This window comes from Haliaeetus albicilla, chromosome 19, assembly GCF_947461875.1.
Source record: "Haliaeetus albicilla chromosome 19, bHalAlb1.1, whole genome shotgun sequence".
NCBI lineage: Eukaryota > Metazoa > Chordata > Aves > Accipitriformes > Accipitridae > Haliaeetus > Haliaeetus albicilla.
In genome coordinates, this window is record NC_091501.1 from 13859741 (window position 1) to 13875712 (window position 15972).

The 15972-nt window shown below is 48.8% G+C and overlaps 1 protein-coding gene across 3 annotated transcripts in view; it reads left to right on the forward strand.

The window, feature by feature from the left end:
• CECR2 (CECR2 histone acetyl-lysine reader) overlaps positions 1-15972 on the forward strand; it is a 105309-nt gene that overhangs the window by 63587 nt on the left and 25750 nt on the right. For 2 of the 3 annotated variants that reach the window (XR_011328886.1, XM_069807731.1), the window contains exons 3-8: positions 9437-9620; positions 10375-10514; positions 11041-11145; positions 11764-11813; positions 14129-14298; positions 15039-15116. Coding sequence is in view for 2 of the 3 variants with exons in the window: in XM_069807731.1 (XP_069663832.1) it covers positions 9437-9620; positions 10375-10514; positions 11041-11145; positions 11764-11813; positions 14129-14298; positions 15039-15116 (727 nt within the window). In the remaining variant the exon portion in view is untranslated. The remainder of the gene's footprint in view (positions 1-9436; positions 9621-10374; positions 10515-11040; positions 11146-11763; positions 11814-14128; positions 14299-15038; positions 15117-15972) is intronic. The other variant, XM_069807732.1, reaches the window with a different exon arrangement.

Genomic DNA, 15972 nt, shown 5'->3' on the forward strand with positions numbered 1-15972 from the left:
TTGAGGTGTTAGAGGTAGGACAACCACACAAAACACTTCTGGCCTCTCCTGCTGATCCTGGTGATGGCGACGAAAATCGAGCAGCCCTGGCTCACAGAAGGGTGTTTGGAGCTCCTGCAAGCAGGGAGACAGAAAATGACAGGACAGTTCAAAGTAACAGGTATGTGTGATTTCTCCTGCCGGTGCTGCCTTTCTCTCACACAGCCCAATTAACAGGGGTCACAGAGCACTGATTAGCTGCCTTGGCGTTTTGTGAACATAAAGCAGTGAGAAATCCAGGGTGAATGGGGGAAAGAAGATCAAATAGACACTTATCTCAGCACTCCCGCCTGTCCCCGGCATTTGCCAGCCTAAGGGAAGAGCCTTTTCAGAACAGGCCAACACAGGACTGTGCTATATCCGCACCGATATCTCTGCTGCTTTTCTGCCTTCTCTCAGCAAAATAACAAACGAGTCACCCCCAGTGGCTGCGTCATGCGTAGGGTGGTTGCTAGATAAAAGCCAAATCACAGGAGAAGCGTGGACTGGAGGCAGCTGGGGAAGATCAGAGCATGCCCTTTTGCCACACTGCTGTGTGAGATGAGTTCAGTTCCTACAGCTGGCGTCAAATTTTGGAGGAGTGGACTTGCTGCCTCCTGCCCCTTGTGTGATGGAGAAGGGGTGGAAGGCAGCACGTACCAATTCACAGCAGGTAAAAGGCCATCTCCATCTAATTCAAGAGTTGGTGAGCGTGGTCCAGTAGTGCTACAGAGCCCAAGCTGGAAACCCTTAGTTGCTCGGTTTTTCTGCCGTGGCTGGGGGGAGAAGTCTGCACGAGCAGACCTGGCACCTCTCTGAAGGGTGGGCAGCTGTGGTGACTTCATGCCTTCCCCTTCTTCCTTTGTGCTCCCCTTTTTTTGGGGTAGCAAAGCACCGCTCCCACTTCAGCTGTCATACCCAGGTTAAGTGGCTGCACTTGCTTCTGTCAAGCCAGCACATGCTCCTGTGGTGTGATCCCTTATTAGACTAGACAGCCCACATCAGCTCTCCATTCTCTCTGCCTCCCTGGAGACACTGCCTCGCTCCATAGCTGTTCCTATTCTGCTTCTCTGTGGGACACAGCATGTCTGCCAGCTCTCCTTCCAGCTTCCCCAGTTTTTATTGTATGGATGATAGCTTGAGGTAAGATGGAGGAAGACAAGGAGCAGGAGTGGAGTATTCTTAGGTGCTGACAGCCTTGGTTTCTCTTAGCTGATTTTTTCCCTCTCCTAAACATGAACACTTTGGGAGTTCATCTGGGAAGGCAGTGGATTCCCCAGCATCCAACAGCGTAAATTAGATTTCCTTAGCAAGATCGAGCAGCCCTTCTGCTGGAGAACCTCCCGTCCTAACTTTGTGTTATCATGTTGGAGGAAAGGTCCAGAACCCTGATGTCTTCTCGAAGCATCCCTTCAACATATTCTTGGGGGTGGTCTCAGTGCCACATTTGAGCTCTGGAAGCAAGTTAGGGGGTGGACAAGTGAGGGGCAGGGAACAGGAATTGCAAGGGTGCTGAAATTACTCTGCTGTCCTTTACTTTTGTGGAAGACTTGGGTGTGTCTTTCATGGATGTGGAAACCTCTGATAACTCATGTTTCAGACTGCCAAATCCAGGAGTTAGACCAAACTACATTGGGGAAGACCTGCCGCTACTAAACATTTGCTGACCAGCTGGGTTTTTGTCCTTATGCTTCGAAACAAAACCATGGTTGTAATGTAGAAAGAATGTCTTCCCGTGTTCAGCAATGGTGAAGACAAAGGTCATTGTGTGTAGAGCTCAGTGCAATCCACCCGCTCAATTCTTCAGGTGTCTTTCTCCTCCCCTTCACTGCCAGTGCTCCTGATGGCCACACAGGTAAGCCACAGAATTACTTGAGGTTTGGGCAATGTCTGCACTCAGAAAACTAGTTCTAGGTAGCAGTGGAGGACAAGAGGCAGGCCTGTACCTGCCTGCCTCTTGTGACAGTCTTGTACTCCAGCAATCTCTGTTGTCTTTCTGGATCTCGGAGGAGAAACTTCACTCTGGAGCTTTGATCAGTCCAGCTGATTTTTTTATTCTTTTTTTTTTTTTTTGGTGGTCTCATTCAGGGTCTGTTAATATCAGCTGTCCTCCTTTTGTTCACAGCCATTTGCAGGCCAGCTGGTTTTCTCCAGGCATGAATCAAAAGGGGGCACTGAAAAGGAGGATGAGCCTGCGTGTTTGTTTCCTCCATCACAAGGGCTCTGCCAGGGTTGGACCTTGCTGAGGTCTGTCACCAGTTTGATGTGGCCAGGAGTTACTGCTTCCTTTGAGACTGTCCCTGGCTGGAATTTGTGAAGTCTGTCCCCACTGGTGGTGCAGCTAGTGGCACTGCTAGTTGAATTGGAAATGAAACGTGGATGTTAAAGCTTAAGGTCATGATTCCTGGATCTCCAGGTTCTCGGTCATTTTGCTCTGCTGCAGTGAAGTGTTTTGAGGAGACACCCTTCAAGGTGCTTGTTGCCCTTGAGCCTCTGCCAGTCTGATTGCCCTGATGACAGGTTGGCCCATGGTCTGAGGAATATGTGGTTTCTGTTGGCTTGCACGCCTTCTGAGTGAGCTGCACACAGAGGGCTTGGAAGGAAATGGGGAATATACCTACACAAGCCTTTTCTCTCCCAGAAGGATGAGGTAGTATCTTTTTTTCCCTTGCATCATGTCTGACTTAGCTTCTCAGTAGGGAAAATTGTTTGAAGGTAAAGTACAAGCTGGTCCATAAGGCTTCCTCCCCCACCTCAGATAAGAAAACTCATTAATACAGTAAAAAAAAAAAGTCTCCATTGTTGCGTGAGAGCTCAAGGTCAGGCTGGTAGTAGTAACTCATATTGCTTCTAAGGTCAGCCTAAGCTTTCTCTTTCTGACAAGCCACGATAGATTGATCATGGGAGCCCTTACATTATTTTTTTTCTTCTGAAATAGGCTTTGCTTCTCCTGACCCTGTTAATGATGTTTGACTAAGGTCATCCCAGCAAACCCTGAATCCTTCCCATTACCTTCTAGAGGGCTTGCCTTTGTGCCAAAGCATTGTATGCTTGTTAGGAATTAAGCTTTTCTGATGTCGGCTGTAGCAAAGAAGCTGTCTTCATTGGAGAGAGAAGAAATATCTTGAATGCCATCTGTCAGTTAATGCTCTCATTAACACCTGAGTGACTCCCAACACCAAGCTGGTGCCTTTTTGCCAATTCAGAACTTAAAAGGTGCCAGCCCATAAGGTGAAATATCTTCAGTCCATAAAATTAATTCCATGATAAAACATCTGTTCTGATAAGACCTTGATTTTTTTTGTTGTTTCTTTTAACTACAGAGATCACAGAGGCAAAACCAGTTCTTTTGTGTGCTGTGAATTAGATGCCCAAGAAGTCTTTTTTCACATACTTCTGAGAACCTTGTAAAAGCAACGCTTGTGCTGGGTGGCTGAGGGAATCCAAGTCTTTTAGCTTTTAAAGCTTTTACCAGACAGAAGTATTGCCTCTATTATTTTTCTTACTGGCTAACTCCGTAAAAGGAACTATGAAAGTAATTATATTCCTGTTTAAATAGTCTTTGAGGGAATGGCTGAGCTCTCCCAGTCTTGTTTTCCATGTTCCTCCCACATACTACTCTTGGGCAGGAGGTAGAGGAGGTCTATTGTTCCTGCTCTCTGTCATCCTCTGGTTTTGTCAGGGTTCTTGGTTTTAATCTCAAGTACAGAACAATATACTGTCTGGGATTAGGCATAGGTCAGGCTTGCCATTTTCCCAGCAGTTTTAGCTCAAGAGCGTTCCAGTATTTACTCTTCCGTTGCATTTTGTAAATTAAATGTAACAAGAGACTTAAAACACTGTCAACATGATAGATATTCTAGCTAGTGGGTCCAGGCAATTATTTGGCATCTGAACTTTCAGAAGGCTTATCTGTGTGTACCAGCAGTATCCGAGCATCTCTGAGAGATTTTTGTCTCCAATATTTCTAACTCCTTGGCCTAATGTTTCTTTTAATCCAGTTTTTACTCCCGCAGTGTTGGGGGCTTTGTGTGGGGTTTTTTAGGGGTTTTTTTGAGGGGAGTGGAGGCGGGGGGTGGGGGGGCTTATAGCAAAATTGGCAGCAATAGGCCAGATAGGGAAGTGTGCTGTGACAGTAATTCCACACTCCAGCTATGGCACCCTGCCTGCGGGAAGTGCAGATTGACACGGGGACTCTCTTACTGAATCAGTGTTTGTTTTTGCTTTTGGTTTTTTGGCTTGATTTTGTTTACAGTTTCCCAGCCAAGATTTGATTTACTTTGGAGACTTTAAAACTAAAAGCACAAGTGACTCTGCTTCCTCTAGGCATGAGGATAAAAAAAAAAAAGTGTGTGTGTGTGTGTACGCATAATCCCAGCCCCAATGGTGCTGAGTTCACTCAGAAGGCATTTCACATTGAGTTTGCCCTACAAGGTGCTTGTGGGGCTGGGGTCTCTAGGTGCAGCTGTCCCCTCCCAAGCGTGTGCACCAGAAGCTCCAACCAAATTTTTCCATCTATCCTGTCAACCCTGTGAAATTTTTACCCTCTCTTCCAGAGGTCTCCAAAGGAGCCCCTCCGGGAAGCCAGGCACGGTGAAGGAGCAGCAGGATGGGGGCTTGCCCCACAAGCTGGCCAAGCTTCTTTTTCCAACAGCAGCGTGGCCCCATGCATTGAAAGCCCAGGCAAAGGGAAGGGTGCCTCTTCTGCGAGCAGGGGAAGCCACTGCGGAGGCAGACTGCCGAATTGGGATCGCCAGGCGGGGGGAGGAGTCCTCAGCTCCCCTCTCCGGGAACACAGAGAAACCTCCCTCTTTGGGAGGCAGCCGGGCGGCAGATGGCTGGGCTGCGACGCTGAGCTCTCAGGGGGTGTATCATTTCTCTGACTGTTCTGGACGCTGATACCCATGTTGGAGAGGAGCCCCTCCTTTGACTTGCTCCCGTCTTCTTTATGCCCTGATTTTTTTGCAGCTGCTACTAAAGATCGCAGGCAACTTGAGCTGCAGCCTTGCTGATACTCTTGTGGATTGTCTGCTGCTATTCCTTCCCTTTGACACTGATGTGCTAGGTCACCTCCTTCCCTGTGCCCCAGATTTCCTTTTGTATATGTAGAGGTCCGCAACATATGATTAAAACTTCCAACCACAGGTGCGATTCAGCTTTGACCTCCTTTCTAATCCTTGCAAAAAAAGGTAGGGACCACTGACAACGACCCTGTTGTTTCAGAGCACAGCCAGGGACGAGACTAAGAATTGCATTGGGCTCACGAGAAATCACCTGCATCCATTTGGAATGTATCATGTAGATATGCATGTGCTATTCCACCATTTCCCCACTACCTCTATCCAACTTGCTTTGCACATCCAGTGGCAACTGCAAAGTAAGGGATGTTGTGACAAGTGAGAGAAACTTTGTCTCAGCTTTCTGAAGTATTAATGGTGCTAGTGAAGTTGGGATGGGGAGAAAGATGGTGGGAAGGATGAAGTTTTACAGTTACAGAGTACTCTAAGGTAACTTTTCTGACTTCTTGTAGGTGATTTCTCTAATACTTTTCCTTGGTTTATAAGCTGTATGGAAGATGTTTGTTCTGTACAGCATGGGGGTGGGTAGAAGTGGTGAAGATATGGTGACAGTTGTAGCCCACAGTCTCACACTTTTTTATAAATTGTTTCTAGGACCCACAATTTACTTTCAGGAGAGAGTTGATTTTCCTTTATATATGTGTCCTGAGACAGAACGTGTCCATGTACCAGTTCATCCTCCTTGGGAACACTCACATTTGTAGAGAAAGGACATTGCTGACCTAACATTGCCTCTGTTGGTTGAGTGTTTTTACAAGTCTCAGTGATGCTGAGAACCTCAGGAGAAGACATATATGTGTCTCCTCAGCTTAGTGATCTCCTCCCTGCCTTCTTCCTACCTACAAAAGGGTTTTTGGAGGTTCTCAACTGAAGCAGAGACTCTGTAGGACTTGCCACATCTGCAGGTGTATCACTGTCCTATTAGTGAGCTTGAAAAAAGGGTATGTGACAGAGCGCATCCAGGTCATTCCACTCCTGGACCCTCTCTGTCTGATTCTTGATTTTGAATTTTATGGATAATGCTAAACAGTTAGTCCTGAGCATTTCTGCTTTGCATGGGGAAGAACCCCAAGAGCAGCGTTCTCACAGATTGCTGTGCTCCCTGCAGATTTTCTTTGCCAAACCAAGGGGACTGTTTCAGAAACCTTTTTCAAAGGGAAATTTAATAGAGACGGGCTAAGTGAGACTAACCATAGGTGTGGCAGACAGGTTGAAGATGAGCACCCCACATTTGTCTGGAGAAAAGAGGCTGGCCCCCATGAAGAGCGAAAATGTAAATTGGGTAAGACTGAGAGTGATTGGGAATGCCTTGAGACATCTGGTTCCCATCTCTGGTTCTCATTTCTATCCTTATTCAAAGCGACAAATGCACAGTAGCTGTCTTTGAAAATTGATGGCGGTAGGAACTCAAAGTACTCTTGAGAACAGAGCTTGTAATGTATCGAACACTGGGTGGATGGCGGAAATTTCTAGTGTTAGCCACTTATGCGAAAGTCAAACTCAAACCAAATTGGTTAAGTCAACAGAGCCAGTCCCCCGGGGGAATGAGAGTTACATAGGCAAAGATTTCAGATGATCTTCTGGAATTGAGGGGCTTCCTGGATCAGTTTTCTTTGAGAGCAGCCAAAATGGTAGAGCAAGATAAGTAAACTCATGCAAGCAGTAGAAGTATTTGTCTAATCCATGCCTTTGCCTTTTTTTTTTTTTTGGTAGGAAAAAATGTAGCCAGAAAAACAGGAGCAGATAAAACCCTGTTACTTTTGTTGCTTCTTCCTGGCATCCCATGTTACCCACTAGTTTTTCAGGATCCTAGGGAAACTGTTTTATCAGTCAATTTTATTGGAAATAGCCAGAGCCTCTCTATCAGATCTGTTGAAGTAATCTTCTGCCTTGAGCTCTGACAGAGTTGAACTCAGGGGGCTGAAACTCGGATGCTCTTCGAAACCTTACAGTCATTCCCCTTCTGCGACAGACTAAGCATCTGAATGCAAGTGTTGCTTTCCTGCTTTCAGAAAAGGATGTTCTCATCACTATTTCTGTTCCGAAAGCTAGTCAAATCTGTCTTTCTCTTTTTCCTTTAATCCAATGGCTTCAGTAAATATCTAACATTTAAGCTGTGTGTGATCAAATAGCACTCTTAAAGATAAAAAGTCTATAAAGACAATCTAGTGTTGCACTTTTTGCCACATTGATGTCATTGCTGGAAGTTGGGTTGGGTCTTGAGGTATATGAGGAAGACACTGTGGGAATGCATAGCTACTTTACTGTGCACTGAGTATTTCATTTTAAAAAAGTATAGTTGCTGTAGTTTTTACCCTAAAATTGGTACTTAAGGCAGCACAGAAATAATTTCATAAAACAGCCAGTCCTCCTTTGTTGACCAAGCTTTGTCAGTGTAGGGGACTGTTTCAAGTTGCATTTGTTTGATTGCTGATATTAGTGGGGCAAAACAATGATACTTGAAAATACTTGGACCAATGCTTTGCTTGTGTCATGCAGAAAAGAGCAGACTGCAGGCTGCAGAAGGCACTCGATCCAGGTACATTCAAGCATCTGTTGTTAAATACAACCGGAGGGCTGGTAGCACTCATCCGGTGAGAGGGGATATCTCTGGGAGGTCAGCTTGCGTTTGACGTCAGAAAGAAGCAGGCTGGTGGGGAGTGATCTGCAGGGTGGTAGCATCAACTTCTCTCCACTCGAGGAGGAAGGGGAATGCTGCCAGGTGGACATGGCTTGAGGAATCATGTGGCATCTGTTCCTTCGTTCTTGCAGTCACTGTCCAGTCATGGTCCTTGCAAAGACACCCAGTCTTTACCAAACACATGAAGCCCCCTGTCTAATAGCTAACTTCTTGTTGACTTTTAATGATCTTTCTTCAGTTGGATCATGCTCCTCTATCTCTTTGTTAAAAAATAATAGCTTTTGTAGTAGTTAGCAATTTCTCAGGCAAATGCAATTCTGTAGCACTGGCACGGTTCCATTAATCATATAGAGTAATCCATCTGTGCCAAAAACCTATCAAGTCGAGCTGCCTTTTTGAGAGCTGGTGGGAATGTGTACCCAGTGGTGTTCTTGCTGGCATATGGACTTCCCGTGTGTGCAAGAATGACTGGGGCATGGGGGGTCCCCCTTTGCTGTGCTCAGGGTACACAACTCGAGCAGGCTGAGAGAGCCTGGCAAGTCTCAGGACTCAAAGTGATATGGACAGATCTTAAGGAAGTTTTATATTTAGGGACACATGGCCTCACCAGCCCTTTTTCATTCCCTCCCTTGAAACCTTCAGCATTCAGAATAAGGACTTAAGTCTCATTAAAATGTAGACAGGAGTTGTTTTAGCCTTAAGCTCTATCAGCAGTCTAATGTGTGTCAGATAGAGACATTACCTTCAATGCCAGATGAGGGTAAGAAATGTGTGTTTCCTTGCATTATATGAGGAGCTGCTGGGAATGAAAGGGAAACTTGATGTGGCCCAGCTAGAAAATGAGAAAGATAATTTTAGTAGCAATGTTTATGAAGAGTTCAAGTATTCAGCTTGATCATCTGGGACACAAGAGAGGAGAGAGTCCTCTGGGCTGAACCCTGTTTGGGAGGTACACTCATGTTGGGAATGAACCTTGTTGTGTGGCGGGGCCCAAGCCGGGTGCATTAACCGGGCCATGCAGATGTCCTGCCAGAGCCACCAGTGGAGGAACAGGCAGAAAGTGGCAGCACCTTTGGGGATGAATGGAGAGGAGAATAGGGGCCACAAGAGGAGTATGGGAAGCATACAGCAGCAGAGGGGGGAGGAGACGATCAGCTATGGAAAGTTTCAAGGCACTGAACGAGGGCATGGAAAACTCCTTAATAGGCAGAGAGAGGAGCAGGGCTTAGCAATGGCAAATGTGAGGAGCAAATGGAAAGCTGAAGCTGAAGAAGAGGGTCTCCACATGAAATGGGGAGAGGTGAAAGGTGATCAGACTTGTCAGCTTCGTTGCATCCTATTTTAGTAAAGGGTTGATGTTGGTGATAGCACAAGGCACTGCCCATTGGGATAGAAAGGGGATGATGCTGAGCTGGCATCATATTTAGCTTGTTCTTTCAGCTTGGAAGGAAATAACAGTAATGCAGAGTCCTGTAAGCTGTATGTGTATAATGTGAAATCCCGTGGTGTTGCAATGAGATTGCTGTGTTTTGGGAACCTGAGTTACAGAGCTGCACCTAACCATAGCTGTCACAGGCCATGGTTTTCCTTCAAGTGTTAGCTATCTCTATGCTGTGTTTGTTCAAGTTGCTTGGTTGCACCACGTGTTTCTGGCCTGGCAAACTACAGTGAATGTGTGGGATTTTGTTTCCTTGGTTAGATCCCAGACGTTTCACAGCTACCTGGAGGACATCATCAACTACCGCTGGGAGCTGGAGGAAGGGAAACCCAACCCCTTGCGGGAGTCCACCTTCCAGGAGCTGCCCCTGCGCACCCGGGTGGAGATCCTGCACCGCCTCTGTGACTACCGCCTCGATGCAGATGATGTCTTCGACCTCCTCAAGGTGCTTTGGGCAGCAGGGAAGGGGCAAACGGTGCGGCCGGAGGAGCTGGGCCAGATCAGTGAATCTTCCTGGGAAGAGAAGGGTTGATGCTATTAAGTGTATTTTAAGGCCAGGTAATCAGGGGAGGTGCAGCACATCAACAGTTCCCCATCTCCTCCCCTGCCTTGCAGCGGACCCAAGGCAAGCGCTCAGGACTGCTCTTGGGGCCTTTGTCCTGCACGGATGCATCGTAACACGGGAGTCGCTAAAGTAAATTGGCTTCATTGGCTACTCTTCCTGTGAAGAGTGAATTTGGAGATGCTCCAGCGGTAATGGCAGGGCTGTGAGAGCCGAGGCTGCCGTGCTGAGGGATGGTGTGAGATGAAAGGATGGGGCTGAAGTGTACTGGGGGAGCTGGGGGAAGGGTGGTGGCAGGGAGCGGGGAGGGAGCTTCTCAGGGCTGTGCGTGACTGTCGCCAGCACTAATTAGACCTTCCCTGTCAGGAGCACCGGAGATGAAATGTTAAAATGAGAGAGGCCATTCAAATTAGAGATGCCAATCTAAATCCCTCCCTGGACAGAGAGCGAACGTTGCCTTTCCCCTGGAGTAACATTTTCCCAGCTCGCCCGGAGGAGCAGCTGTACTGCTGCTGTGGCATGGTGGGAGGGGAGGAGGGAGGGAGGTGTTTGCGGAGGGGTGTCATCGTGTTTTGTGTGACAATGTGGCCGCTTTTCAACTTGTCACCGTCTGGCGGGGGGCTCCCGGTGGGCGCAGGGCTTGGACGCCGACAGCCTCCGCGTGGAGCCGCTGGGCGAGGACAGCAGCGGTGCCCTGTACTGGTACTTCTACGGCACGCGGATGTACAAGGAGGACCCGGTGCAGGGGAAAACCAACGGAGAGCTGGCCCCAGACAGGTAACAGCCCCCACGCATCCCCCCTCCCCGTGTCTGGGTGCAGGGGGCGAGGAGGGGGACAGCACAGCCAGCCCGGCTGGAGGGGACTCCGCTTGACTGCTGTTGTGTCGGGGGGCGGCGGCGGGGAGCGTGCGGCGGCGCGGGGGGGGGCCTGGGAGAGGGCCGGGGCGGTGCGGGGCGAGACTGGAGTTGCCAAGCAGACTGCGAGCTGCCCCGCGTCGCGCATTGTGTCGGAGCCAGCCTGCAGCCTTTGTGGCACCGGGAGAGCCTGCTGTGGGAGCGATGCTGCCTGCCCCACCGCATTCCTCCCCGTCTGCCCCGCACCGTGCCGGCGGCTCCCAGATCAGGCTCCCAGCCAGTGGGAATCCCTCCTCTCCTCCCCTCCCTGGCCCGTTGCTGCTCTGATTTAATCCCTCCTTTGGTTGGGTTCCTAGCAGCTGTTCCGATTTCCCTGCCTTTCTCCCGTCCTGCCGGCCGCAGCTCCCTTGCTCAGCAGATATTTCATGGTGGTTTTGCCGTTTCGCAGGGGATGTGGGGGGCAGACAAACACCCCAAATGTTCCTGGGAAAACGGGCAAGAGACGAGGGCGACCCCCAAAGCGGAAAAAACTGCTGGAAGAAAATTTGCTGAGGTAGGAAAGGCTGTTCCTGCAATAGACGTAAAATGCGTATGTTCCCAGAGGGAAGTATAATGTACTTCTGGGGTTCCCCCAATAAGTATGTATATACCGTGCAGCCATAATTTCAATGCATCTCTGAAGTGAAGCAAGCTCAGACTTGGTGGGTGCTTTGATCACTCTCCAAAGAAAATTCTGATTGTGCTGGAAGCCAAGTTTGGTGAAACAGTGGGTATCGCTCTTCCAACCACCTCACTTCAGATGCAGTTCCTCCGTGCAGTGCTAGGGGATACGCTCCTGATAAAGAACACTTCCACTGCGTAGCACTTGAAGCCAAAAATCCCGGCCACTTGAGTCAGTATAGATTTTGGGATGCTTCCCGTAAGAATTGAAATACTGTCCTTGCCAAACTCCAGCCTGCACCTTCAATTCTTAAAATTTTATGAAGCTATGATAAATATACATGTGAATATATATATTGAATGTGTGTTCTGCATGCTGGTTTTTTTCATGGTTTTGCTGTGCATTGAATAATTGCCGTATCCCCTATTCTTCTCAGAAGCGCCTGCATTTCAGTGATGTGAAGTAATGTATTTATTGTATCACTCCTTCTCTTCTTTTTTTTTTTGGTAGGGAGAAGGCAGAAGAGAACTTGCTAATCCGTGAGACTCAGATAAGAAATGGTAAAGAGATTTTGCGAGGTCAGGCTCTTAAATTATCAAAGCCCAGAGAGATGCCTTTCTCAGGAAAGGGAGAGTCTTTCTGCCAGCGGCTGGGGCCGGGTTTGGAGGGAGGGGTTGGTGTTACAGGCTGCCTTTCAGCTGGGAGCCTGGGCACCTGCAGGCTTCCTATCTTATCATGGATTAGTTTGGGATGAAGAAACATAGCATCTTGGGTTACACTAGGCCTTGGGGGCCCACCTACTCACTAAAGTTGATGGAAGTGGGCTCTGAATGGCCCTTGCTCCTCTGGGGATGAGGTGAACACAAGAAGCCCCTGTTTGTAGTGGGCGCTTTTTCCCAGACTGGGAAGAGAGGGGGGTCAGTGATGCCAAGACAGGGAAGGAAGAACCTTTTTAATTCTCCTTACCTCTCCTTCCCAGTGGCCGTTGGGCGGCTGAGCTTGGGCAAATGATGTCTTGGGTTTACCCACCTAAGGGTTAACAAGGCAAGCAGAAAAAGTGAGTCAGTACCATAACGTGAAAGTGAGCTCGAGCAGGCTGGGACTAATTTGTCATACATGCAGATCCATTGGCTTCCACATAACCCAGGGGCTCAGCCTGCCCGTTGCCCCACAATAAAAGGTAAGGGTAGCATTGTCTTTCCCATGCCTCCCTTCACCCTTGGTCGTCAGATTTCTTGGTGGCTGCTCCGGAGCTGGGTGGCAGAACCGGAGCAATGCACATGAGGCGCTGGGGGTTTTATCAGATTATTGTCTTCCAGCAAATTGTGTCACTTCATCTGTGAAGTAATCTGGTGGCACAAATCGGTGCCTTAGTCCTGGTTGTATTGAAACGAGTCGCCCATAGGCAGTTGGCAAGGGAAGGGGAAACAAGGGTGCAGGTAAGCTCCCCACTGCAGGTGGGCACGGGACAGCTTTGCATAGCCAGGGCAGCAGAAACCAGCACATGGTTGGTCCTTCGCCATCTCAGTTACCAGTCCCCGGTGCATTAACGTGAGCTGAAGCCCAGGGTGGGTTAAGGTATAGGCTGACCTATGACCTGGAGCTAGCACGCACTCGCTTTGTGCCGCTGCCGCGGCACGGAGGTTTCCAACAGGGCAGGTGGCTGGAGGGAGGCTGCAGCTCTCCAGTCTTCCTGGGGCAACCTGATAGCCTGTGTGCTGGAGCTGCTGGCAGCTCAGATCCACAAAGGGCCCAGGGTCAGGTTCAGAGAGAAAGGGGCTCTGTTTTTTGCTTCTTTATATTTTTCATAGTTAATTTGCTTGAAAATGCTGTGAGAAGCTGCGTGACATCTGCCAGTGGGGGTAGTGACCATTGCTTTCTTTTCAGTCGCCAGTGGTTAGCTCTAGAAAAGCCTAGAGGGAGCTGAGAACCCCTCAGCCCGAAAGGGTTTGAACCAACCTCTTCTCACTCCCCCAAAATGGGCCACAACCCTTTTTTGCTTAGAGAGCATCCCAGGGCAAAAGCATGCAAGTTGCAAACGAATGAGGCTTCTCTGCTCTGTGTAAACATTTGTGGAGCAGGAACCACATTCCCCTTCTCCAGGTGGGTGTTCCAACCACCACGGGAGAGAGTCCTTCCTTCGCAATTAATATTCAAATGTTTCACACAAGGCAGAACAGCTCAGAGTGCCTTGGCAGTTGGGACATGCTTCAGAGTGGTGGGAGATCTGCTTCAGATCCCACTCTGGACTGAGCAGAGATGGGATGTGAACTTTTGGAACTTCCCCCTCATCTGGCAGCCCGATGAAGCCCATCCTTCACTTCCTCTTCTGTTCTTTCAAGTGCCTGCAAACAAAATGTTTCATTTGGGGGGAATGGGAGGTTTTATTCACCGCAGCAAAGGTTTGCAGTGCTAAAGAAAAAGAAAAAAAAAGGCTAATTTCAAATAACAATAATTTTCAGTGTTTTTATTCTGCTGCCAGACTAAATCAGGCATTTGCATTACCCTATGTCCTGCTCTGGCTGACAGCCTCCATTACAAGAAACAAATTAAGTCCTTTTCTCTGGTCCATCGTAACTGGAATGGAGGCTTACTACAGGAATGTCACACTACCCATGTGTTGCAAAGTGCCGCCATTGCTTCTTCACCTGTGTACTTCCTCTGTGTCTTGGCATCACTTTCAGTGTCGCTAGGGGAGGTAGTAGTGCTTCTGGTGGATCACCAGGGCTTTGGGTCTATAGCAAAGAGCATGTTTCTCGTAACAGTGGCCATTGGCACTATCCTTTGCTCTTCCTGAGCCCTGAGGAGAGGAGAAGGGATAAAGAAAAGTTAGTCATAACTGCTGTGGAGATAACATCCTTTCATGTTGTTGAAGGGTCCCAAGGGCCTGGCCGTGGGACATGGTGGCTGCTGTGTCAGACGGAAGAGGAGTGGAGGCAGGTCACAGAGAGCTTCAGAGAGAGGACTTCCCTTAGAGAGCGGCAGCTCTACAAACTCTTGAGTGAAGACTTCCTGCCGGAGATCTGCAACATGATTGCACAGAAGGTGAGGAGACATGACATCCTGTTTACCTCTCTTTGACCACTTCCAAGAGCGTGGACGTTTGCTGATTGAAGGACAGCTAAATCCAAGCAGCCCTCACCCCGTCCACCACCTCCGGCCTGCAAGTGTTGTGGATGCAGGGGCTGTTTGGCTTGTGTATGGGGAGAAAGGCTCTCCCCCATGGAGCGGCAGGGCTAGACTCGATACTTAAGGATCTGGTTCATGATTGCATGGCAGCGTACGTAGGATGGCTGAAGGGGTTACTGTCTTCAGCCATGTTCTGTGTCCCTTTTCTGCTAGCAGGGAATCTCTGTCTGCTTTTGAACTGCTGCGATTTACAGCCTAGCTTTTCTATGCAAACTGCCTGTGATTCCACTTTTACTGCCGTTTCTCAGCTGGCTCTGCTGAAGGGGCAGTGGCTGCTTTAGCTGTCCTAGCTAAGTCTGCTTGAGCTGGTATGTCAGAGCCCCAAAACACCGAAGGGTACTGTCTATCAACTGAATGTTTTCAGGTGGGACAGATTTGGAACGGGATCCTTCGGCTGGATAGCTTTGTAAAATGGGCTCTGCAGTTAGCGTGATGTTCTTGGATTCAGTTCAGTATGCTTATTTGCTACCCTTGTAAAGCAAATAGGGATTTCATGGTCACTTCTAGCCCCCAGAGTTTCTCCTGCCAGTATCACCAATGTGCCCTAATTTCCTCCACTCTCTTTTTCCTTCCCTCAATTCTCAACCCTGTTTCAGGAGAAGCGTCTGCAGCGGACAGAGTTTTCTCCCAGGTGGATGTCTGACCATCAGCCCATCAAACCAATCAAGCAGGAGGTGAGGGGGGGTGCGAGGGGGAGGACGACGGAGGGAGGCGAGAGCAGATGCCTCCTGGGGGAAAAAATAAACCGCAGCATCGCTATTCAGTGGGAAGGAGTCATTTGAAAGTGCTTGTGCTGAAAGAGAGATGGGTGGTACTGCCCATCAAAGGCAGGCTGACACTCGGAGTTTCTATGGCGAGCAGGGAGGTGCTGCCCTCTGGATTGCAGAGGTAACCGGCCTCGCCGCAGACTCGGGTGCAGCTGCATATGGAAATCTGCGCTCAGTCTGGGGAATTCCACTTCAATGAAAGTGCTGGCACATTCGAGGCAGTTCAAAGAAAAGTTGAAGAAGGATGAGAGGGCTAGAAGAACCGGCTTACAAAGGGAAATGACAGAAATTCAGCCAAGGGGAAAACGTGAGGCTGCAAACACATGAGGGTGTAGATAGTGCGGAGGGAGAGAAGAATGACTGATGCAGTACGGAGCAGGGCTAAGAGGGGGTCAGCTGGAAATGGAAGTCACAATTTAGGCTGTTTGAAGAAATGCTTATCAAACTGCAGCCTTGTCAACTGAAACGGCTCTTTCCGTGCCTCTTCACCCTCATCTCCTCTCCACCCCATCAGTGTAACAGTGCTGCTGCTTGCGGGTCTGTGCAGTGAACCAGACCCAGGAAAATGACTGGAGTTAAATATAACCTTTTTCTTTGGTCGCAGTTATTTTTAACGTAGATCAGCTTTCCGATCCAGTTCACCACGCAGCCCCCAACAGTCATGCTGGCACAGCCAGGGGCATGGTACGGTGGAGATGGGGGGCCTTTGAACTGGCAACTGCTACCCAAAGCAATGGGTCAGGCGACACAGGATTAGCTTTGG